The 23,185-nt window shown below is 40.0% G+C and overlaps 2 protein-coding genes across 9 annotated transcripts in view; both read right to left on the bottom strand.

Moving 5' to 3' along the window:
- Positions 1 to 1,611: 1,611 nt before the first annotated feature.
- chpt1 (choline phosphotransferase 1) lies at positions 1,612 to 9,461 on the bottom strand. Its single transcript, XM_071501908.1, has 8 exons — positions 8,995 to 9,461; positions 6,780 to 6,927; positions 6,555 to 6,696; positions 6,380 to 6,464; positions 5,761 to 5,892; positions 5,514 to 5,672; positions 5,287 to 5,412; positions 1,612 to 3,330 (listed from the first exon to the last, which is right to left on the bottom strand). The coding sequence occupies exons 1-8, from the start codon at positions 9,232 to 9,234 to the stop codon at positions 3,214 to 3,216; spliced, it is 1,149 nt and encodes a 382-aa protein (XP_071358009.1). The 5' UTR covers positions 9,235 to 9,461; the 3' UTR covers positions 1,612 to 3,213.
- Positions 9,462 to 10,407: 946 nt separating this feature from the next.
- Positions 10,408 to 23,185, bottom strand: part of mybpc1 (myosin binding protein C1) — a 31,149-nt gene continuing 18,371 nt past the window's right edge. For 7 of the 8 annotated variants that reach the window (XM_071502408.1, XM_071502407.1, XM_071502406.1 and 4 more), the window contains 19 exons: positions 23,002 to 23,156; positions 20,666 to 20,777; positions 20,459 to 20,564; positions 19,639 to 19,805; positions 19,360 to 19,525; positions 19,175 to 19,281; positions 18,946 to 19,082; positions 18,271 to 18,430; positions 18,073 to 18,177; positions 17,801 to 17,989; positions 17,100 to 17,234; positions 16,534 to 16,701; positions 16,325 to 16,413; positions 16,050 to 16,245; positions 15,760 to 15,899; positions 15,497 to 15,656; positions 14,856 to 14,992; positions 14,398 to 14,584; positions 10,408 to 11,282 (listed from right to left, as the gene is read on the bottom strand). In XM_071502408.1, the coding sequence (XP_071358509.1) occupies positions 11,188 to 11,282; positions 14,398 to 14,584; positions 14,856 to 14,992; positions 15,497 to 15,656; positions 15,760 to 15,899; positions 16,050 to 16,245; positions 16,325 to 16,413; positions 16,534 to 16,701; positions 17,100 to 17,234; positions 17,801 to 17,989; positions 18,073 to 18,177; positions 18,271 to 18,430; positions 18,946 to 19,082; positions 19,175 to 19,281; positions 19,360 to 19,525; positions 19,639 to 19,805; positions 20,459 to 20,564; positions 20,666 to 20,777; positions 23,002 to 23,156 (2,711 nt within the window). In that variant the 3' untranslated portion in view covers positions 10,408 to 11,187. Of the gene's footprint in view, positions 11,283 to 14,397; positions 14,585 to 14,855; positions 14,993 to 15,496; positions 15,657 to 15,759; positions 15,900 to 16,049; positions 16,246 to 16,324; positions 16,414 to 16,533; positions 16,702 to 17,099; positions 17,235 to 17,800; positions 17,990 to 18,072; positions 18,178 to 18,270; positions 18,431 to 18,945; positions 19,083 to 19,174; positions 19,282 to 19,359; positions 19,526 to 19,638; positions 19,806 to 20,458; positions 20,565 to 20,665; positions 20,791 to 23,001; positions 23,157 to 23,185 lie in introns of all 8 variants that reach the window. The other variant, XM_071502403.1, reaches the window with a different exon arrangement.

Genomic DNA, 23,185 nt, shown 5'->3' on the forward strand with positions numbered 1-23,185 from the left:
GTTTTACCATGTAATTCACAAACTGTTGTGTTGGAGAAGAAACTAATGGTCAGTTAACTAATTGACAGAAGAAAAAATCTGCAAGTATTTCAAAAACTGATTAACCTTAATCACTTTTCAAGTGAAAATGCCAAATCATTATAAATTAAAAATCTTTAGGCGATGGACAGTTGGTAGAAATTAACAAGACATTTAAAAATGTCACCTTCAGCTCTGGATAACTGTGATGGGCATTTTCACAATTTTATAGACACAATGATTCATTGGAAAAAAAAATAGTCAGTAGCAGATGAAGCCAACTTAACAGCCCTGGTTGTGTTCGGCTTTTACCTCTGTGGCTTCCTTTTAAAGACATGGAGCCAGAAGTATGTGTATAGGATGATATTAATTTAAATGTTGGTGGTTGTGTTTGTCCTTTAACTTTAAAAACATGAAAACTTGAAGTGCCTTCGTTGTTCATTCCTGCTTGTTTGAACTTTTTTTTTTGTTGTTGTTTTTGGTTTTTTAAACGTCTTATAAATGTTGGCCCCTGCACATCACACCCTCCCCTAGCGATTTACAGTGAGAATGAATGGGATATAGGATAATATGATAAGCATTCTTACCGTGGTACAAATGCAGTTGATTGTCAGAACTACATGTCAGTGATACTACAGCTTTCTTATCCGCCTGTATGTGTGTCCCCGTGGGACTCGACAGGATCGCTACTGTCTGAAATTCAGACCCCCTCAGCATGTTCTGTAACTTATTTTGATTGTATTATTGTAACTGAACCATGTGAGTGATGCACCTGATTTGAATGCTGCAGAATGTAAACACAAAATGCTTGTCACCTGCTCACAATCTTTTCCTCTGAATGTCAGTTTTACAAACGTCTTTATTATTATAACGTCAGACTAACACGGAAGCGACTACTGGATGCTGTCAGCATTTTTGTCAGTCATGTGATGTTCAGGGTGATGTCACCAGGCGGGACGATGAGCAGCGGATATGGAGGTGGGATTTCCTCAGTCTGCATCAGTTCAGCCGTTCCTCTGACTGAAATAAATGTGATTTGGTTCAGTCATCACGTTGTTGTCTTTGTCGTGTGTTCATTGTGTCAGTGAGGCAGAGTATGTAGAGTGTGTAGGTACATTTGTGAGGTACTTTTTCCATTTCATGGTACTTTATACTTTCATAAGGAAATACTGTAGTTACTGGTTACCTTTCACATAATCTGTCTGTTATGTTTCACATGTCTATGAGTTAGAAATTTGTTTTCTTAAATGGTTTTATTACAGAATCTACAGCCATGCAAGCAGCTCTTAGACATCACTAATGTCATTTCATTCCAAGAGGCAACGATTAGAGAATAGCATAAAAAAATAAATATAAATACCACATTAATCAGGTCACCATTCAGATTTATCTTGTGACCCAGTGGAGGAGGCCTGAACCCAGGCTGGGACAACTAAACAAACAGTAAATAAAGTACTTAAACTAGCAACCAGCTACAATGGTAAAAATACTATTGCATCACTATTAATAGTGTAACACTGTAGTATACTTATATCACTCAGAATAAAACAAGTATTTTTCCCTCTGATATGAAGTTTTCCCCATGCAACAAAACACATGAAAAATATTTTCTTTATTACAATCTTTTCCACTTCATATCTGTTAGTACAAAGGTGTTTTACTATATTATTGAACAGTGCAACATGGTGTTGAAATCATGTCAATGCATAGTTCCAAAGTCCATCGTAACTTATGCAAATTCATCTTTTAGGACATGCCCCTCCATAATATCCATAATCCTGCAGAGGCAGAATATGAGGAAGATAATTCTAGTTTTCCAGATAAAATCAAGAGTACCTTAATTTTTTTTTTTTTTTTTTTACCTTTATATATCGTTTGCCAGCACTACAGAAATATCCCTTTTGATCCCATAAAACCTGAATAATGAGTCAACTGTTGGTTTGTGTTCGATCATTATAAAATTACTGACAACCCAACAAATCTTCAAGAACCAAATAAATCGCTCACCTATACATTGTTTACATTTGTATAAGTGAAGAAACTTCTTGAGTGAACAGTTAAAAAAAAAGAAAAAAACTTCCAGTAGCACTGTATTATTACTAGTGTTTGCATGATACATTTCAATGAAAAAAAAACACATACAAGGCTGCTTTAAATATAATAACACAAGTTTAACAGTAATTACAACAAAAATATTTAAGGCGACTTCAGTTGAATTCTGTACAATCACATATAATCATTAGCCCTTCAGGGAGAAGAACAGAGAAAGCAGAACGAGTCGAGTGTTAATGCTTCATCAGCTGACAGCACTAAAGGCCTGAGGCGAGGTGTGTGTTTATTTTCCAGGTCTGTACGATGAGATGAGTAACAGGGAATAAAATACTAGGAACTGGGGAAGTGCTTGTGACTGAAGCCCGATAGAAAACCAGTCATCATTTTCAGCATTAACACAGACCGTTACCCCTTCACGTAGCCTGTTGACAACCTGCCAGTCCACATTGCAAAGTTCATTGGAAAATTATCTGAGGTTTTTAAGGTCATTTTTAAAATCTTAATCCGCGTTTTCAAACTCTGATTCATTCCAGATTGACTCACATTCTTTTAATAAATAAAAAAACAAAGATTAAGAAAGGTTCCAACTGGTACTCTATTCAGTTTGGGCATATATCAAAGAGGTTTACCTTAATGAGCATTATTATCGTCACATTCATGAGTTCAATAAATATATGAAGACCATAATTTGATCAAATATCTTTCCATTTAAAGCAGAGAAAATGTTCTGATATTTGCCCGAGCTATAAAGTACCTACTGAAAAAAAAACATTTTGGTATTTAACTTGAATGAGCGAGTGTAAAGAGTTTCCTATACTTTTTCATTTTCTTTTTTAACATGCACTAATGTTTCAATTAAAATGAATTCAAGTTAAACTTCCACCTAATTTCCAATTTTCAATGTAAATATCCTTGCTTTTCTCTTCTTTTTTTCTGTTTTGGTTTGTAGTGTTGAGTTGATTTGATTTTTTTTTTTTTTTTTCCTGTCTGCTTGCAGAGGCAGTTTTAATCAGAAGTGGTCACTTTGTCAAGGCTGCAGTGGCTCAGGGTCGAGGGTCTGTCCTCGTCATCGTGGTCCTCGTCTGCTTCCAGGAGCGGGGAGAGGTCTGCGTCTCTCCCCGCCTCCTCCCGCCGGGCAAGCCGTCAGTCGCGGTGGGCGTTGCTCGGCGGCGTGATGCTGAATACTTGGATGCGCAGGTGGGAGGCGATCTGGAGGCACACACCTGTGCAGTAGCGCGTTAGATCCAGAAGAGAGAGGACCTGAAGGGAGAGAAGACGCAGAGGATCAAAAATCAGAGAGTGGATTGATTGGAAAACACTCGTTTCTCACTCCATTAATCGTGATGGTTAATGAACACGAACAATCAGTTAAAGAGCCGCAATTATGTACAACAAAGACGAAGTAAAACTGTGCTGGAATAAATGAAATCAACCAGTAAATAAGTCGATGTAAACTACCATCTAAGACTGGTAGCATAGGCTTTTAAAAAATACAAATTTTTAGAAAAAAAAAAATGTAATAACAAAGTACATTAGTTTATAAGCTTTATTTTTTAGAACCATTTCTGTGAGAAACTACAAGCACAGCCACAGGCAGTGGATATTTTGTATATATTACAGTACTTTATTTATTTATTTTGCACTTGTTTAATTATTTTAACTGAATGCATGACCCAGGTGTGTTTCTACTCTTTTTACCTCCTTGTTACTCCACCATCCTTCCTGTTTTCTTTTCCCCTGCAATAATTCCAGTGTGCTTGTACTCAGGTACTTGGTACTTTTTTTTTTTTAACTTATCTGCTGTATTTAATTGCAGTGTTGAATTGTTGAATTTTTTCTTTCCATTTGAAGGTAAATAAAAGTCCAACTGCCTTTGACTTAGCAATTTTAGATCTGTTTTCAAAGGTTCTGTACAGAGATTCTATTATTATTATCATTGTCAACAGTATTTTACATCATATTTCAGTTTAGTTTATGTTGTAGCTGCACAGAGCAGGCTGGATTGACAGGCGTCTCCACTTACACCTTCATTGTTCCGATTAATGAAAGCAAAGGTAGCGTAAGATCCTACGTGGCTCCAAGTTTTAAATATTTTTATAATAATCCTGGCTTTTTCTTGGACTTGTTGCAGCAGGAAGAGCACAGGTGTTACCGTTAACATTAACGTCAGCACTGCACTGAGCTGGTGCCGTGCACGCTGACTCACTGTGGATACGGCACGCCTGTCGTCAACGTAATTAGCAGCACCTGTGCTACTGGTCAAACTGTCTGCTGTGAATAAAAGGCAACATGTTTTATTGTACGCACAAAGTTGTGTGACAAATACTTCCGTGATTAAACAGAGTGGACATTTCAGTTGTAGTAATTTTACTGTAGCAGGGCAGCAGCGACAGGGCGGTTAACACGTCATAGTGATGGCTAAGGAAGGTTTATCTCAACTGGTCCCTGAACTTTGAACCACGGGGGCACCGAGTCTCTGATTAGATGACTAATGTGGAGTGAAAACCAGCGTCTCGCTGGCAGGACTGAACCCATGTGCTTTTTCCTGTTAGTCACCGGCCTCACTCACCTGTCCTGCAGGTTTTTGCTGCAGCTGCACTCCACGCCTGGTTCAATTAAGCTGTCATAATAATGTACAGTTCGGAATTGAATCAGGCGTGCATGGAAAACAATAGAGGGCATCAATTATGAAAGTGTTGGGTCAGTTTTTCTGGTTGAACGACACTTGTCTCTCCAACGGTTGCAACATTTTGCAACAGCCTTAAAGATATATTTGCCTATAGAGAGCTATAGAGAGCTTTTACCAACATCAACTGGGAGGGCACTGACCTCCGTCAAGGACAAATAACATAAACCAGACTTCAGAGAAAAAAATTCAAATTCATAGTAAATAATCCAGATCTGCTCCATATTTTAATGGATTCTTTCCTGGCCCACTCCCCATTTGCAAGTTAAGCGCAAATCAGTTCATTACTTTTTCCGTAATCCTGCTGACAATTAAAACAGATACATAGCCTCCTTGGCAGAGGGAACTGTATTTAAATATTTACCTTCAGTGTTTCACTCTCAAAGAAGTAATGAGTACGACAGGGATATCCAGGGATAGCCAGGATATCTCAGCCTCTACTTCTCTACTTTTAACCTCTTTTTTTTTTAAATTATTATTTGGAGTACCCCTTTAAAAAAGAAGAAACTATAAGTTTGTCTAATACTGACCATGGCGATCCAGAGGACTATGTGCTCGTCGATGAAGCTGTTGAAGTACTGGTTGAGGAAGAGGAGGCCTGGGCCTATAAAGGCTGTGTCAGGGAGGTGCAACTCACTCTTGGTCATGTGCGCTATCTACAGAGGAGACATGAAAAATAAAACACAAATTACATTCACTGAATCAGATGATGAAGCATTACAAAAACAAAAGGGTGATAAAAAGGTCTCAGACGTACCACCAGCTTGTTGGAGATCTTGGAGATGACCATGCCGAAGGTGAGCAGGTACAGGCAGGGGTGGTGCTCAAACAGGTGGCTGGACGACTTCTTGAAAATGATGAAGGCCAGGGTGAGGATGAGACCGATGTGCAAACCGGGACTCAGCACGCTGGTGTCCTACACAGCGGGACTGTCTGTTAGTCATGTACATTATATGCTGAGTTTCCTCAAAGCGTGTAAAGTGTGACTATGTGTGTTGACTTACAGCCACAGTGGAGCCGTTTTTGCCAACACCTCCATTCAAAATGACGTGGAAGTAGTTGTAGCAGGAGTAGAGGGCCCCCCCGATGATGCCCAAGATGGGGAAGGCATACATCTTTAGTCCAATGATGGGCAACTACGGAAACACATGAGGGTTAAAATTAAGGTGGAGCCAGAAAAGCGTTCTCCTTATAGAAAGAAGAGAGTTGCTTATATAAAAGCTGCAGGCATGCCGAGCGTGATGGGAGGGCAAAGCAAAAAAACAAAAACAAAAACAAAAACAATGCGGGTGACATCATCAGCTTTTTGAGCCAGATCATGTCCAATAGATGACCTGTTGCCATGGCGTTAGCTACCCATATTTACCTTCTCACTTCTCTCATGTGATGTTAAGTCAAGCCTCCAAAGGCAGCACAGAGTAAAAGTAAAACACAAAGTCTATTTAAAGACTAGAAGAAGGACTAAAAACTAGGAATTGATTCAGATAAGATTAGTATAGTGTAAAAACTAATGGAGAAGAATCTCTTACTACACACTCAAGGTGAAATGAAAGTGTTCCTGTGTGTGTACAGTATTTGCAGACGTGTACATGTGACCGAACACAAAGTTTTCCTCTCAGTTACCGTCAAATGCCAAAGGCTCACGCCCCCGAAAGCCGACATCAAATACATGACCATGATGGCGAACTGCACCTCTGTGACGTCCACCCTGCGCAGGAGGAAACAGGGAAAGCGCGAGATCAGCTTGAGCTCAAGTGAGGAAAGAAAAGCTGAACAGGCACAACTAAACGCGACTTACAGGCCGAAGCGGAGAGTCCCGGACACGTAGGTCTGCCAGTGGGCGCAGAAGAACATGAACATCCCGACGAAACCACAGAAGAACATCCAGTTTGAGTATCTTCCGATGCCGCATGAAATGCATGTGCCGACAGCAACAAACACTGCGGGGAGACAAGAACGGAAATATAGTAAAACACAGTAGAATACATTTAAAGTTTTTGGTCGCCAGTGAGAGGTAAAGCACCTGTGGAGACGGCATCGCAGCCATGGTCAAAGAGCTCCCCGAGCGCCGAGCTGCTGTTCGTTCTCCGCGCCTGTTTCCCATCAATAGCGTCCAGAGACTGGTAGATGAAGAGGCCGAGGGCGCTCAGGATGAAGGCCCAAGCCGGAGCCTGAGGGGCGAGGGAGGGGGGGGGGAAGAGTTGGTGAAGCAATGTATACTCAAAGTAGAGCTGAAAATATTATATATATATATATATATATATATATATCAATTATTCAAGCAAAGGAAAAATAATCTGCAGCTAATTTGATCATAAATTGATCATTTCAAATAATTTTTCAAGTTAAAAAAAAAATTCTCTCTTCCAGCTTCTCCATTGTGAATATTTGCTGCTTTCCTTTGGGTTTTGGACTGTTGCTCAATCAAGATGTCACCTTGGCGTCTGTCTTTCCTTTTAATCTGTTGATCTGTATTTTACCACTTTTTAATTATTATTATTATTATTTTTTTTTTTTAATAAATTATGAAACAAAATGACACTGTGACAAGGGACACTGCAGAAGTCATAATCTTAAACCAGCACCTTAGTACCTAAAGTAAAACAGCATCTTATGAGTAGTAATCCATCAGTTTAATCCACTGACATGTTGGTCATCAGTAGTCTGTGTGTGTATTTTTAATTTCAGTGTTTTACCAACCACACACGCCATATTTATCTGTGTGTGTACTGTACGTGTTGGAGGAGGAGGGATTCCAGCTGACGGGAGTGGGCTGCTTCTTCTAACTAGGGTGGAGGTTACCAACCATCTGGACGCCAGAGCTGGCCAACACAGTGTGTTTATCACTACGACGTGAGTGTGTGAGCATGTGTGTACGTTTGAGTGAGCGAGACAAAGACAGTCAGTGTCCACAGAGGGATGAAGAATCCCATGCTGTCCCAAATATTCACAGAGCCCGCTGCTTTCCTCAAAGACCATGTCCTTTACACTCAGGCTGGAGGGGACAGAGTCCGCTTGTTTAGGGTTATCACAGAGGTCAGCTCAGGGGGAAACTGTGGGTTCATACAAATTCCTCTTCTCTGTGTTTGTTTGCACAGGCATGGGACTTTCATGCTTTTACAGTCTGTGAATAAGAGTGTACAAAAGCCTGTTCTACCTGAGTCACTACTCAATAATAGCAGAGGAAAGTGAAATGGTTTTGCACTTGAGGAATTTGACAGTAACAGCAGGCTGCATGGACTGTGGACTTGCTTCAAGGTTCTCATAGTTGGATTGGACAAAGGTTTAAATCTGATAAAGACACACTTCCTGCTAAGGCCACTGCTCCACAGTGAGCCTGGAGACACGAGTTAAGTGGATCATAGGTCAATTGTCAGCTCAGCAGTATGTTGCAAGGTCTATTTATGTATTTTAGGTGAGAGTGCTTTGGCTCCATGAGAGGTGGATCTGGAGCAATTTCACATCAACTTACTCAACTAAACAAATTTTTTTATGTAGTTTCACGTCTGTGTAAGCACTATGATCCTTACTAATTCTATTAACCCCAACAGTCCAACTCATCTCTAATGGTGGACTGAACAAAAGCAAAGACAATGTCGTTCAGACTGTTGTGTTTTGCCATCAACAGCACTGCGTCAAAGCTGACAACTTTCCAAGAACATACGCCAAAGACCACATGACGGATACGTCTCCAATTCAGCTCTCCCGTGGGGACGCGGGGTCACACCTAATCCGATTAAAAACTCTGACCATTTAAAGCTTCCTGCCTTATATGTGGGCATACAAACGTAACACCTTGATATTGAAGATATTTTTCGCATCCTCAAGAGACAATCTGTAATTCGGCTTATAGTGGCATACATAATTTGAGGCATACTTCAATAAAAAGTCCACTTTCCATATTGATTCCTTTAATATTCCTCCAGCCGTAAATACACCGCAAAGGGCGTTTGTAGGCTGCATCACCCCGGCACTGAAGTGGAGATTTTTTTTTAAAATAACATTAAAATATGAGTAGTTGTTTAGCTCAAAGTATGCCGAATTAACAAGCAGGCTGTGGTGAGTCAGAAAAATATCTGAAATCGTAGCTTTGAGATATGTGAAGTTTGCAGGTGGTCACGTCACATTAATTTGCGCAATTTCCGAACAGAGGACTCGCTTTCGCTCCCTGCCAGAGAAGGGCACGGAATTGGGGACAGTCTCCGTGTGGAAACTTTAGCCAAGGTCGCTTTACTCACCTCCTCTGTTGCCGTGGGACAATAATAAACAAGCACCACCGTGGAGAGGATGTTGACCACCAGCCCCACAATGGTCAGCGTGTTTGGTGCGATCCATGTCGGTATTTGCTGGACGAGCCAGTTCCAGTAGATCTGGCAGGGCGGCTCAAACAGGGACCGACCAGAGGCGCTGTATTTATGCTCCTCCAGCCGCTTTAGTTGAGAGGGTGACAGCGGCTCTGGCCAAAAGAAATGTGCCATTGTTTTTTTTTTTTTTTTGTTGCCTTGTCACTCCTCAAATTACCGCAACAAACTCCCCAACACACGCCGGGTGCCGCCTCGGACCAGGGCTATCTTCTCTCGGTCGGCTCCGACAAACAGCAGCTCATTGGGCATTTATAGCTGAGTGACCAGCCGAGGCCATTTCCACAGCGGAACCATGAGATGTCGATAGTTTGTGCGTTTCCCATCGAGGAGCGTCTCGACAGGAAGCGGAGCTCCGGAAGGAAATAATAATTGTGTGCCGGGAGGTTTAAATAAAAATATCTCACATGATAGAATTAGGAGAAACTTTGAGTAGGCTATTAAATTAAAATTAAAATCACGGGAAAATATAAATGGGTATTATATATTTATTATTATTATTATTATTATTATTATTATTCCTCTATATTTTGGTTGTTTATATCTGGGAGATGTGCAGAGGTTTTGCCACTAATTGAAGTAATTTGTAGTAATTATGGTAGTAATTGGGGAAAAGTAACTGTCTATCTCATAATTATGGGATCCTGAGGAGAAAAGGTTACCTATCAATTATCAGTCTGTGTTAATTGTAATTTGAGGAGCAGGCACTTTGGTGCTACCTGATTTTATTGTCAGTCCTGTAGGCTATATAATGAATATGAGTTTAAATATCACTGGAATTGTTTTTTTTTTTTTTTTTTTTGTCTTTTAAGAAAGGTAGCCTATTTTGGAAAATGTTACATTAAATATTAAAAGTCTTCACTTGTGTGCACAGAATGGTAACTTTTACAAGAAACAGGAAGTTTAGCCTATATTTGTTTACATTTTGGAAAATAAAGTCCATTAAATTAGCTATTAAAGTTCCCTGTACCATTAGATATAGTGACAACAAGCACTGAATTACTTTGTTACTGAAAAAATCTTAAAAACCTGAAACAGTCCAAATCCTGTCCCATTAGTCTACATTATCTCATAATTATGAGATTAGGATGTGATGTAGGATGTAATGAGATGGAGAGACTAATTCTTGACTTTATAAACAGCAGATTTCCATGTTTTGGTCCACATTTTCTTCCATAGTAAATTTGTCAGATAACTTTCTCCAAGAATGAGTCTTTCATTTAAAGCAACTGTTTTTAAAACAGATGCGGCAGATCCACTCAAAAAGAGAACTCACAACAGGGAACAATATAATTTTTAAAATTTACTATTTATTGTAATCCATGGGTCATAATTACAAAGGTAAAGGCATGCACACATGACTGAGCCTCAGTCAAGCCTCAAGTCCAATAGGAATTCAGAAATCATAATGTGTCATGCAAATATGAACTGTGTAAACCTCTACATCATTTTCTATTGAACATAAATACAGACAGAGCACAGAGCATGAAATTAACAAATATCAGTGTGAATCATCTTCAGAAGAAGGGTCAACACATTCATTTATCCAACATTACTCAAGTCTATTTTCATTTTTCTTGCCACATAGAAGTCCACCATACAAACACCACACTTTTGTTTATACATTCCCTTTTCCTTTCTTTCAGACCCCAGAAATAACTGATCACCTTCAACAAGCACTCCCAGCAAAAATCAACATGTAAATACTGTAGGTGTGAGTCACTGTATATGTTTATTTTTGTTTTTTTTTTTACACACTACATGAAAGCTACCAAACAGCCGACATGCATCTGAGCTGACACAGAGACTTTCAAACACAAGAGTGTGACAAAGAAGTGAAGTGGCTTTTTTTTTTTTTCTCTATGGTAACTAGCTCCAAACCTGCACACAGCATGCCACGCCACAGAGCAGTACACCCTCGCCCACACCTTTCCATCCGTCTCGCCATCCCTCCACCATCTCTCCATCTGCTTTCAGGCCGCTACCCTCAGGATAGGTGAGAGAAGAGAGGATCACCAGTGGCGGCAGATGTCTGCAAAGCTTAAGCGTCTCGCTGCGCCCTGTCCAATTTTACTTCTGCTCGACAATCTTCGCCTCGTTCATGTACTTGTCAATCAGGTTTAGGGGCACTCCGCGTTTCATGAGTTCGTAGAAGCTGAACCCGCCTGGGGGACAAGAGGGAAAGCTCTTATAATATTGTTGGGAGGCACAGAGGCAGATGTGAGGAAGGAAGAACAGAAAGGGGAAGGAGAGAAAGAAAAAAGGTGAAGAGCAACAGGCTGATCAAGCAAAAACAAACAATGCAAAGAAGAGAGGCCAGATGTTCACAACACTGGAGTGAAAAGAGAGGAGAGAGGTGGTCAGAATAGTCCGTGTATACAGAGCACACTAGTTTCTACATCAGCGTGTCCCCATTCCCTACTATATTCTAACTGTATTCTGTTTTCTGCAGATAGACGGGTAGATAGAAATATAAATATGTTAACTTTTCATTAGGTATATGATCACAAAAAATAAATGTCAGCAAATTTTATGGTAATCTACCCAATACTTGTTATTCTTAAACACAAATGTCAACCTCGTGGTGCCAATTCATCTAAGAGATATTTATATATTTCATTGGATTAAATGTCAGGGGGTCAGTAGGATTCATCCTCTGGGGACCATGAATGTTTGCACCGAATTTCATCTTCTTCCAAATCAACAGCAACATTGATTTGTCTTGATGTCTTGATGACTTTTATTTATTTTTTTGATTGTTTTCTGGGGTATTCTCAAAGCTGATGGACAGTAATGTCCATCAGTAGCACACTAAAAAAATCAAGCTATTTTTTAACCATATACTGACTTTATTACTATATAATCAAAACCTGCCAGTTAGTGTGTAGCATGGAGTTGGGACAGAGCTTACATCTGTTCAGGCTTGCAGAATTTGGAGAAAAGATGTAACTGATTCCACTGAAATCCAATGCAATTTTTTGTTTTGGCAAAAATCCAAATGAATGAATAACATCTTTAGTCATCTGCAACAAGAAATATCCTACAATAGGGAAAAGTGTTGTCTTCACTAGTTGGGTGGTTCCAAACACAACATGGAAAATACCCTGTGTTAGTTTGCTTTCTTTGATCCCATTTGGTTTTATTCAACAGGTTTTATATATAGACATATTTACATTGCAAAGAAACTCTTTTTTCTCTTGACAAAGGTTAGAAAGTTTGTAAAACTTTGTACTCTTTTTACTCACCTTTTCTGTGGCTCAAGTTACATGAGAGACAGTCTTTAAATTCACACAATTTAAATTAAAATACTCGAAACATTGTTGGTTAAAGTCAGCCAGATAAGGGGATCTTGGAGAATCATTTAGCAAAAGCTGTCATGCAAATCCTGTTTTATTAAAGCTCAATTTCACATGTTCTTTCTCTGCGTCCTGTTTTCTTGGAGAAGAAAAGCTGCTACAGTCTCACCGGCTGAGAAAAGCGAGGTTACAAAGGCTGACTGAAAGATGCATAATGAATGACATAAGCTTCATATGCCAAAACCATATGAAAGCTTACCTTATATGAGAACATACATTCACAATTCTTGAGTTTGGACTGGGGGAGAGAGAAGAGAAGAGGGGTTAACAAAATGTTTACATGGAGTTATATGTGTGCACCAGGGAATACTGCAGAGTTATTACTGAACTCTTTTATATGAGGAGTTAACTGTGTGGCACAAAGGACACACTGGAATCTGTGGAGAATAGTTTAAGATGGAGACATTAAATAATACAACACAAAAACATCACAGCTCTATATGTTATGCCTACTGAGGTGTGACTGGTGACACACTGTGTGTGTTGTGATGACAAACAAGATGGCTGGATGGACTGGGCTGGAAAGAAACACAAAGGGGATAATCCTCTACATGTTGTGGTGATGGAGGAGTGCCACCAGATATTATGTGCACTGCACACACATGAACAGATTATTATTATTATTATTATGTCATTATTTGTATCTGTGTTGAAAATGGTGTCCAGGAGCCTGTTGCACCAGATGTTCGTAAGTTCAAACCTTGCCAGGTGTTCGCTAAGTGGATAATGACACATCATTAGATTAAAACAGGTTGCACCACACAAACTGACTCTTAGATAGAGATTAGTAGCCACTAAATATTTTCACTTAATAACTTTCAGGTGTAGTTTAACTGTTGTGTAGCTAATTGAGGTAACTGACAAAGCTAACATTCGCTCGCTAATATATGACTCATTCAGAGTGAAGAGTAAAAGAAATATTAAATATTATTAACAAATCTGACCTGGCACATAAACATGCTGTTTAATGTACATAAAACAATAACACAATATACATGAAATTACAAAATGTTTTGCTAATAACATACGACTAAATTACCAAATAATGTTATCTAGGTTAGCAACCCTGTTTTTTATTTATTTATTTATTTTAAATTGTAAGAATGCTACCAACTCTGACACATATTTCTTCATGTATGCAAATATAAATAATAAAAAATAATTGTAGTCAAAAAAGATAGAGAGTAGTCATACCTAATGATAAACATCTAAGTTTAACATATTTTGTGGGCCTAATAAAGTTTTTATTTTTAGATGCTGTTACACTTCCTGAGACTATACAGTTACTTCCTGTTTACATAGTTCATTGGTTTTGATTGGACAGCCTTAGAGATGTTTCCTAGAAAAAAATGTACACATTACTAAAGTCTTTACTTGCTGAGACGTATCTTAAACTTTATTGGTGCAAACTGAACTAGATATTAGTCACAAAGGACTTAATCAGTCATCAAACTTTTCAGGCAAGTCAAATACAATTCAAAGTGCTTTAAACTGATTGACAAAATAGGATGTTAAATTTGAAAAGACTTTACAGAAAACCTCAGTAATGAACTCACGAATAGCTGGTGCAACTCAATCCAGATACTTACATGTCCACTGCCTATATGGTCAGCCCTTTGGTAGACTGTTACACACAGTTCAAACACTACGGTACCCTGGTGGAGTTGGTTTCCAAAAGTTGCCGTTGCTTCTTTAGACTCTTTACAGATGGATTGTAATGGTAAATAATTCACTGTTTGCCATTTGCTGACATATGTAAGCAAAGACCCTCAAAAGTTGAAGAGATGCCTTAAAATTCCAGCAAATGTATGACTGATAAACAGCAGAAAAGAAATGAAGAAAGAAAACAAGAACTTAGACCAGACCTAGATCCAGACAGGTACCCAGGGAGGCAAACAGTGCTGGGCTCCTGCTCCACACTGACCTTTGACCTCCAGCTTGCAGTCCACTTGGGCCTCTCCCAGGTCATTGATGGCCTTGCAGGAGTATAAACCACCATCATAGGGGCTGGGCTTCCTGATCTCCAGAGTACATACTCCCTGGTTGCTAAACATGCGGTAGCGTGGGTCGTCGACAATGATTATCTTATTCTTCATCCAGATCACTTTGGCCTGCGGGCAGATACAGACACATCAGCAGCGTGATGATGATTGATCCAGCAGACAGACTGGAGAAAGCGTCTAGATACTGTATAACCCCAATATACACACTATAAAAAATAAATCCAAATTGCAATTAACTGCATATAATACTGTCTTTAAATGGTTTTGTCATACAAGCAAGAGAGTAGATGCTACTACAACATGACCCACTTGTATATTTACCTGAGTATAACGTGTGGTATATACATACACCATTTTTACCTGCTGTTCTCCCACCTACCCTTGGGTTGGCACGGACACTACAATTCAGAGTAGTATTGTAGCCAGCGATGGCAAAAGTGTTGATCAGCGGCTGCGTGAACTTCGGTGCCTCCTTGAAGTCATGGTCAGTGTACTGGGGTATTTTCACCTGCAAGCCTGTGGGGGGAAGGGTAAAGGAATGGGGTTGTGCATGGGGTTGTGCATGATACTGGTGCTGAGCGGTATCATGTGGGGAATTCCCTATGTGATGAGGGAAAGACAATGTTTCTTTATTTATCATCGGCTGAGACTGAGACACCAACGTTTAAAGGCCTGTCAGTCATAGCCCAACCCCTGTTATATTTCCAAGTGAGACAGGCTCACTTTAGGGTGGAAAACTTCACTGACAGTACCTTTCAGAAATCAGCTGTGAAAACAGAGGTCAGCACAACATTATTACATGTGACATCAGTGTGATTCCTTCCAGAGTTTTCACTTTGGAAGCATTTCCCACCCCATCACTAATTATTAGATTTTAAAGTCAGGGAGCAGTTGAGTCCAAACTTTACATGCGGTCATAGATACAGTTTTAACAGGCCTGAACAATTTTTCCTCATATCTCACTCCTCCATACACACAAACGCACACACTTCCTCTTGCTAATACCACAGTCAGTTGTACCTTCTTTGACGATGAGGGCACTTTTTTTGGTTTGGGTGGCAGCTTCGCTCAGGCCGCACATGTTCTCTGAGAACACCCTGAAGAAGTACTCGTTCCCAACCACCAGCTCTGTAACGGTGATGCAGGTGCGATGGTAGTGCTCAATGCAAGTGTACCACTCCTGAGAAGCAGAGTAAAGCATGTGATGTAAACACTGCAGAGACGTGTCGTATATTGAGGATATTTCTCGTGCAACTTCAGTATAGCATAAATCCATCCTCTACCATCGTCTTCTTGTCTGCTTTTTGAATGGTGTAGCCTGTTATTGGGGCATTGCCGCAATCTTTCGGAGGAGTCCAGATCAGAGCCACATTTCCTCCCCATACATCTTCAATTGTCACACTGTGGGGAGGTCCGGGTAGATCTAACAATCGGTGAAAGGATAATGAGCTGACAGTTTGGTCTTGAAAAATTCCAGATAAACACAGTTAAAGACAATGTTATGAACAAAGATTATTATTAGTAGATTATAAAGTAGTATTAGTAGTAAAAATAATGGTAGTATATTGCTCACCTACGATTTGTATGTCAATAATAGCTGTGTCCACATGGTTTTCAACCTGCACTGTCATCTCATACTTCCCAGAGTGGCTGCGCTCTGCTTTACGGATGAAGATGATGCTGTCGCAGTCTGTGTTACGGATGCTGACATGGGATGGCTCTATGGGCTTACCATCCTTCAGCCAGATGACCTTTGGCCTTGGTTTGCCCTACAGAAATCACACAGAGCGCCATTAGTTTAGTATTCTGCTCAGAGATTCACAACATCAGTGGAGCTGGGAGATTTACCATAAATGGCACCACGAGGTTGACTGCTTCTCCAACTCTACGAGTATATGTCTGCTTCAAGTGTCGGGGGACGCGGATCTTAGGTGGTTCTGAGGACGACAAAGACCAGAAGGCGGGTTATTGAGGAATAATCTAGATGTCATTTGTGTCAATATCAATGTCAGATTCAAGCGGAACATGCACTTCATCATAAAGCTCTCAGAGCTCACCAATAACCTCTTTGACCAGGATGGAGTGCTGAAGGGTTCGTGGAGAGCTTGCTCCAGCAGCGTTGATGGCCTTGACTCGAACTAAGATTTTGCATCCTGGGCTCAGCCCAGAGATGGTGTACCTGGTTTTCTCTGTCAGCTCCTTGTTGGATATTACCCAGTCATTAGCTGTAGGAAAAAATCAGTAGAGTTGAATTCATTTACTGTTTCATGGGCTTATGACAGATACAGTATGTGTACAGAAAACATAAGGCCCCTATACGCTGTGTGATGGTAGCAATCTTACAGGTTCATTGGATGTCACTCCACTGGTGAATTGTGGGGCTATGATGTAAATTTTAAAACTCAGTCAGTTTCTAACATCCAAAGACTTCACCGTCTTTCTTTCATCATCATTAGCTTTCATCTGGGATGGCCTGACCTGGTCGATAAGTTGGATCACGTAAGATATAACTGATAATTGATAAGTGATCACGAGTGAAAGAACATAGTTGTGGGTGTTACTGTCTGAGGCAGCCCTAAATCACTGTCTGTAGGGGCCTTTAGTGGATCTGAGGCTGACTCACTTCCTTCTACGCAGTACTCCACCAAGTATCCGTCCAGACCAGCAGCTCCGATGGTTTCAGGAGGGCGCCACTTTACAGTCACCGTGGTGTCAGTGACATCGTCCACAACCAGCATGGTGGGCTCACTGGTTACAGCTGAGAGGAGATGGAAGTTTCAGAGACCAGAGGATCATGCCATGGTTATCCGTTTTATTTCCAACAGTGGATATGAAAAAGATCGGGAAACATCCATTTTGGCAAGTCAGGAACACATGAGCACTTTCTGGCTGGTACGTTATCACTCTCCCTGTCAGCTCTCATTAGGCCCTGCTCTCGCCATCTATTCTTGTGTTCTGAATCATACTTAACTCCTATTGAACCCACCTGATCTTCTAAACCTCTAATCCGCAGATGATTTGGCAGCCATTATAAAGACATATTTAATATCCTCTAAAGCTCCTGCGTGTCCAGTGGAGGTCACAGTCAGAATGCTTGGGATGGTGGGGGATGGAGGGGAACAGCTGCGTTGCTGGGGTACCAAGGGCAGATCGCACATGCACTATGATAGGCCCACACTTTGAAATTTCTTCCAGTATTAGGAGAGGGTTGTTAAATAAACTGAAGCCTTATGTAAGGGTGTAATACTTTCCTGGACAGACTATTGACTAACAGCTCAAAGGGCAGTGCTTAGACCACTAAGTGGAGACATGATGGCTACTCACCAAGAGGAGTAAAGGCTTTAGATGGTTCACTGGGCTTGGACACACCAATAGCATTGACTGCAAAGATACGCACTTCATATGGCACTCCCTCAATCATCTTCTTGGGTTCGAATAATGTTTCTTTGATCAGGTCAAAGTTCAGTCTCATCCATCTGGAGCTCTGTTTCTTTTTTCTCTCGACGAAGTAACCTTTAAATGACGGTCAGAAAGCTCGACATTCATAACCAACACAAACATTTAAACTGTGTTAATAAATAAGATGCGGTGTTTACCTAATATTGGTGAACCCCCGTCATATTTTGGTGGTTCCCATGTCATAGAGCACCAATCACCACCCACCACTGGGACCAAGGGAGCCTCTGGAGGGTCAGGAATGTCTACAGATAACACAAGCTTCTGTTAAGGTTTCAAGAAACAAATGAGCAATTCTCTCTGTTGTCTTTTGATTGAAGTGTTTTGTGATCTCTTACCTACAACCTTGACTTTGACGCTGGCTGTGGCCTCACCAGCCTCATTCTGCAGGACTATCTTGTAGTTCCCCGTGTCCTCCCTCTCTGCGACGTCAATTGTCAGGCTGGTCTGATCGCCGTGTGTCTCAGCTCGGACACGGTGGCCTGACTCAAGAATGACCTGAGACAAAAGAGACATAAACAATTACATGTACTCTAAGCCTTTAAAATTATGACCCAGGAAAACACAAAAACCAACAATAAATTATCTTATGAACATTGTTTGTCTGTTTTCATAGATTCTTGTCCAAAAACGACTAAAAGGCATTAATAAAGTGCATTGTTGCACCGGATGATAAGCTCCTTCGTTTTTAACAAAGGTGCTGTAGTTTTATTTTGAGTCAATTCACATTCACTGGAATGGAAATACTCACTGCAAATGGGTATTACTATAATCCACTGCTGAAAATAGTCCCAATCAAATGCACAATTTACATCTACCTTTTAGAAAACTTAAAATATACATATTTTTTAAAATGTATATACATGTTATATATTCAGTAGGAGGTAAAGGTCAGGAGGTACTTTGAAGGTGTCTTTGTTGACTGGAAAGAAAGAAAGAACGAATGAACGAATGAACGAACGAACCTGTCTTATCTTTGAGAAGTGTTTAAGATTAAAAAGGTCAAAGCTCACCCGTTCTCCTTTCATCCACACCACTCTGGGTGCTGGTTCTCCACTGATGGGGATCTCCAAGCGAAGTTTGTTTCCTGCCACAATTGTCACAGTGTTGTCTGGGAAGTTCAAGCTGTCCAAGTGCACCCTTGGAGGGTCTGCATAAATGAAATCAGATCATAAATATATAGAAAGCATATAGAAAGATTTTAAAAAAGCTTTAATCCAGCGCAGCTTGTATTGTTTGTACCAATGATGTGAATTTTGGCCGAGAGGCTCTGTGAATATCCCTCAGGTACAAAAGTGTAATCTCCTGCGTCGTGAAGAGAGCTGGTCTCAATTTCAAGTCGGTGGACCCTGAAAAACCAAAATGATGTTACTCATCACATGTTTGAAACTGATTTTGATTGACAGGGTTTAACAGAGATGTCATACTTATTTCTGTGTATGATGTTGATGCGGTCACTGGGCTGGATCAGCTGTCCGTTCCTGTACCAACGTCCTGGGACGTTGCCTGGGTAGATCTCACAGTGCAGTTTGAGTGGTTGACCCAGCATCACTGTCATGTCCTGCAGGTCCTGGTAGATCTTCAATGGTTTCACTAAAGAGGAGCACAGGGGTAGAACAGAACACAGCATATTATTAATACCAATTTCTCTGGGAAACATGCAAGCAGTGAAAAAAATATTTAAAAAAATTCTAGATGCTACATACAGTCAACCTGTACATGAGCCTCAGACGTGCCACCACTGGCCATGATGGAGTATGTCCCAGTGTCTTCTCTGGAGGCGTCATCAATCACCAAGAAGTGTTTGGTTCCCTCACACTTAACTCGGTATCTGGAGCGTACTCCCGTTGGAACCTCAACGCCGTTTTTCATCCTGAAGGAGGAAGGAGCATTTTAAACACTCACATATACACACACTCCATGGGTAAATGAGCAGTAAGCAACTCACAAGAGCTAAAAGGGCTCTTAAACATGAATGTTTCTCTGTTACATAAGTGGTTTTACGTTAAGTGTTACACTCCCATCGAGATAATTTGGAAAGCCTTATTTTACAGGTATTTCAAATTTCAAATGTTTTATTTATCACATTAGAAAAAGTACAACTTTCGAGCCCTTCTGAGGTCATCTCTTTGTCAGGTGCTGAGGAATCACAAAACTCCCTTTATTGTGCCATAAATCAGCTTAGTTTAAAGGGGATTTCCTTAATAATTAATTGTTGCTTCAGCCATCATTGGGTTTACAGGACAAGAGGCTATAATACACCCTCTGAGCAGAGCTACATCTTCAGGGCAGATTGGAAGCTACAGTGAGCCACAATCGGAAAGTGAAGAGCTGGGCCGGGGTTAACTTCATTCGTAAAGCAATCTGCAAAATATGACTTGGTGACATGCAAATATAAAATACACTGTAAAGGCCGAAAGATACTTCCAAGCTTCATAGCAAGGGTCTTATATGTTGACGGTATTTATAATTTTGTTTGTTTATTCATAGCACCTTTAAATTAATTATTTTTAAATACAGTCTTACCATTTGACCTGTGCACCTTCCTCTGACACCTCACACTCCAGCTCAATCCTCTCATTCACTGTGGTCTTCACAGGCTCGATACCTTTCACTATCTTAACAGGCAACTCTGCAAGATGAGACAGGAAGAAGCAACCAACGTCAGATCGATTGGCTTGTTTATGTGCAATTTTTCAGACATCCCTGATTATTCACATTTAATTGTGATACCTTTGACAAACAGCTCTGTGGAGCACTTCTCATCTCCTGCAGCTACAGAGTAGGCTGCGTCATCGTTTGAAGTGCAGTTGTTGATCACCATAATCCTTTGTGTGCCCTTGTGCTCAAAAATATACCTGAACAGGAAGTCCATTAGTTACATCACTGTTTACCTAAATAAACTGTAGTAACATATAGCAATTGCTACCCAAAAATACAATAGTCTTAAGATAGAAATGGACATTTTTCCAAGATATTAAGTGAAAGAAAGGTAAATTACTCTTGAAATCACATTACAATACTTTGTACAAAATTGCACTGTCATTGTTCAGTCAACATGCATCAAATACACTGCACAAACCAGGAAATCAGACTAGACAAAGGAGGCAGGGTTACACCAAAACTGTGACATGGCGAAATGAAAACTGACTGTATGGATGGACTTACTTCCTTTGACTAAAGATCAGCAGTGGAGCCAGAATGGAGCCACAGACAGGAAGGAGCACCATGATATTACAGACAGATAGACAGACAGACAGACAAAGACAGAGAGACATCATGCCTGGAGGGGTACAGTATGTAGTCAGCAATAGTGTTACAACAAAGAAGAGGATCAAAAGAGAGAAAGAGACAGTGTTTGATAGTGAAGTCTTCAGAACAGGGAGTCCTGGAGAAAATGCCACAGGAGACCAAAACCAGAAAACAGCAATAACCTCCCAGATGGCTTTAACTTTGCATGGCTTTGAACAGACCTTTGAGTTCATATGTGTTGGTTAGGCATAATATTTATCTAGTTTACAATGCAACAAGTCTGTAATCCTAATACCTATTATATCTATTCCAGGATTCTATACACAAACACTGCAGAATCATTGTCTCTCAACTATAACTGTTGCCAAATCGGCAAACAGTGATACGCTACCCTCTTATTTTTCAGACATAGAGTGTATGTCTGGGATGTTTGAGTGTTAGAGGCAGCTGGAGCGAGGTGTAAGCAATGACATATCTCCAGCTTTTAAATTGACAGGGCAAACAGTGGTTTATCTAACAGATGATAGCATCCATTTTGGAGTCATGTTTGGTCACAATATTTGCTCTCCTTTAAACTCTGTTTTGGTCTCCACCAGAAATATCTGGCTGTGTAGCTGCTGAACATTCCACTATGTTCACCAGTTAGTAGCTAAACTGTCTGTCCACCGCTTTGTGTTTTGCAGGTAATGCACTGTCGGTTTATCAGAACTTTTTTTGCCTTTTTTGAAAGATGCTAAAAAAAACTCTGTAGGGCTGAGGGGAACTGCGGTGTTGGGTCATAATTCTCTCTGAGCAACTGCTTTCACTATACATATGCTCATTTGAGTCGTTAATATAAAAATATTTGTAATAGTAGCTTAAAGTTTTAGCATTTTTAAATGCTCCTGCCTTCTTATAGGGATATACAACATTATTTTTGTTTGACAAAATGTTCTTAACTTTAAGATTTGTCACACTGCTACTCAAAAATTTCTACTTTTTTTTTTGTTACTCACTTTGTCTTGTTTTATGACTCCTGGGTCTTCACATTTATTCAATATATACTAATTGCATTAAAGAGATACTTGCAAAACATTAAAAGCAAATAGCTGTTGTTAAGTACATTATCTTTACTATATGATATTATTATTACTACGTGATTTAGCATCTATTATATCTGATCCAAAGCCAGACTTGGTTAAAGACCTGTGAAGGAGGTACCACCTTTTTCCTGTATAAAGAAGGACATATACAACAGTTAATGGCAACAATTGACATCATATATGTTTACACCCAAATGTAGCTCAGGGGCCATTTATTATATATAGGCCTATGAATTCATAATGATCCCAATAAGTGTGAGTATGTGACTGTGTGGAAACTGATTAGAGCCACATTAGAGTTGAGAGAATGTTATTTGTTGACTGGCAATGGTTCACAGTGCAGAAGATTTAAGACAGTGATGTAAAATTGTGAAAGTGAATTAAAGTTACTCAAGAAACCAGGTCTTATCAAGCCACTACTAAGTTTTCATATATTTCTGTTGGGGTATTTGTAAGATTGTAGGCCTCAGGACATGTGACGTGTCTTTGAGTAAATTAGGACAAAGACTAAACCTGCCTGTAGGACAAAGAATAAATCTGTTGGTGGAATAAAACATGTGAACCATTGTGGTTTAGAATGGAAACAAAATGGAAACACATAATACCAGAAAAGCAGTAAATAAATATGTCACCACAAATGAGAGGCATTTTTATAAAAAAAAAATGTGCATTTTTCATAATAAATGCTTTTCATTTGTGCAGTGTTGACAGGGAGAAGACATAAAAAAGATGCACAGAAAAGAAGGTCATTGCATACTTGGGAGATGGCCTGATTTCCTGTCCGTTCTTGTACCACTTCAGTTCAACAGTGGGGTCAGCCAGATCAACCACCAAGCGGATCTTTCCACCTTTATCCACCTGGTAAGCCGGTTCCAGCTTCTTTGCAAAAGCTTTGACAGGACAAAATGAAGGTCTATGT

The sequence above is a fragment of the Trachinotus anak genome, unplaced genomic scaffold (assembly GCF_046630095.1).
Source record: "Trachinotus anak isolate AG129_WGS33_773 ecotype Australia unplaced genomic scaffold, CSIRO_AGI_Tana_v1 ptg000018l, whole genome shotgun sequence".
Lineage (NCBI taxonomy): Eukaryota > Metazoa > Chordata > Actinopteri > Carangiformes > Carangidae > Trachinotus > Trachinotus anak.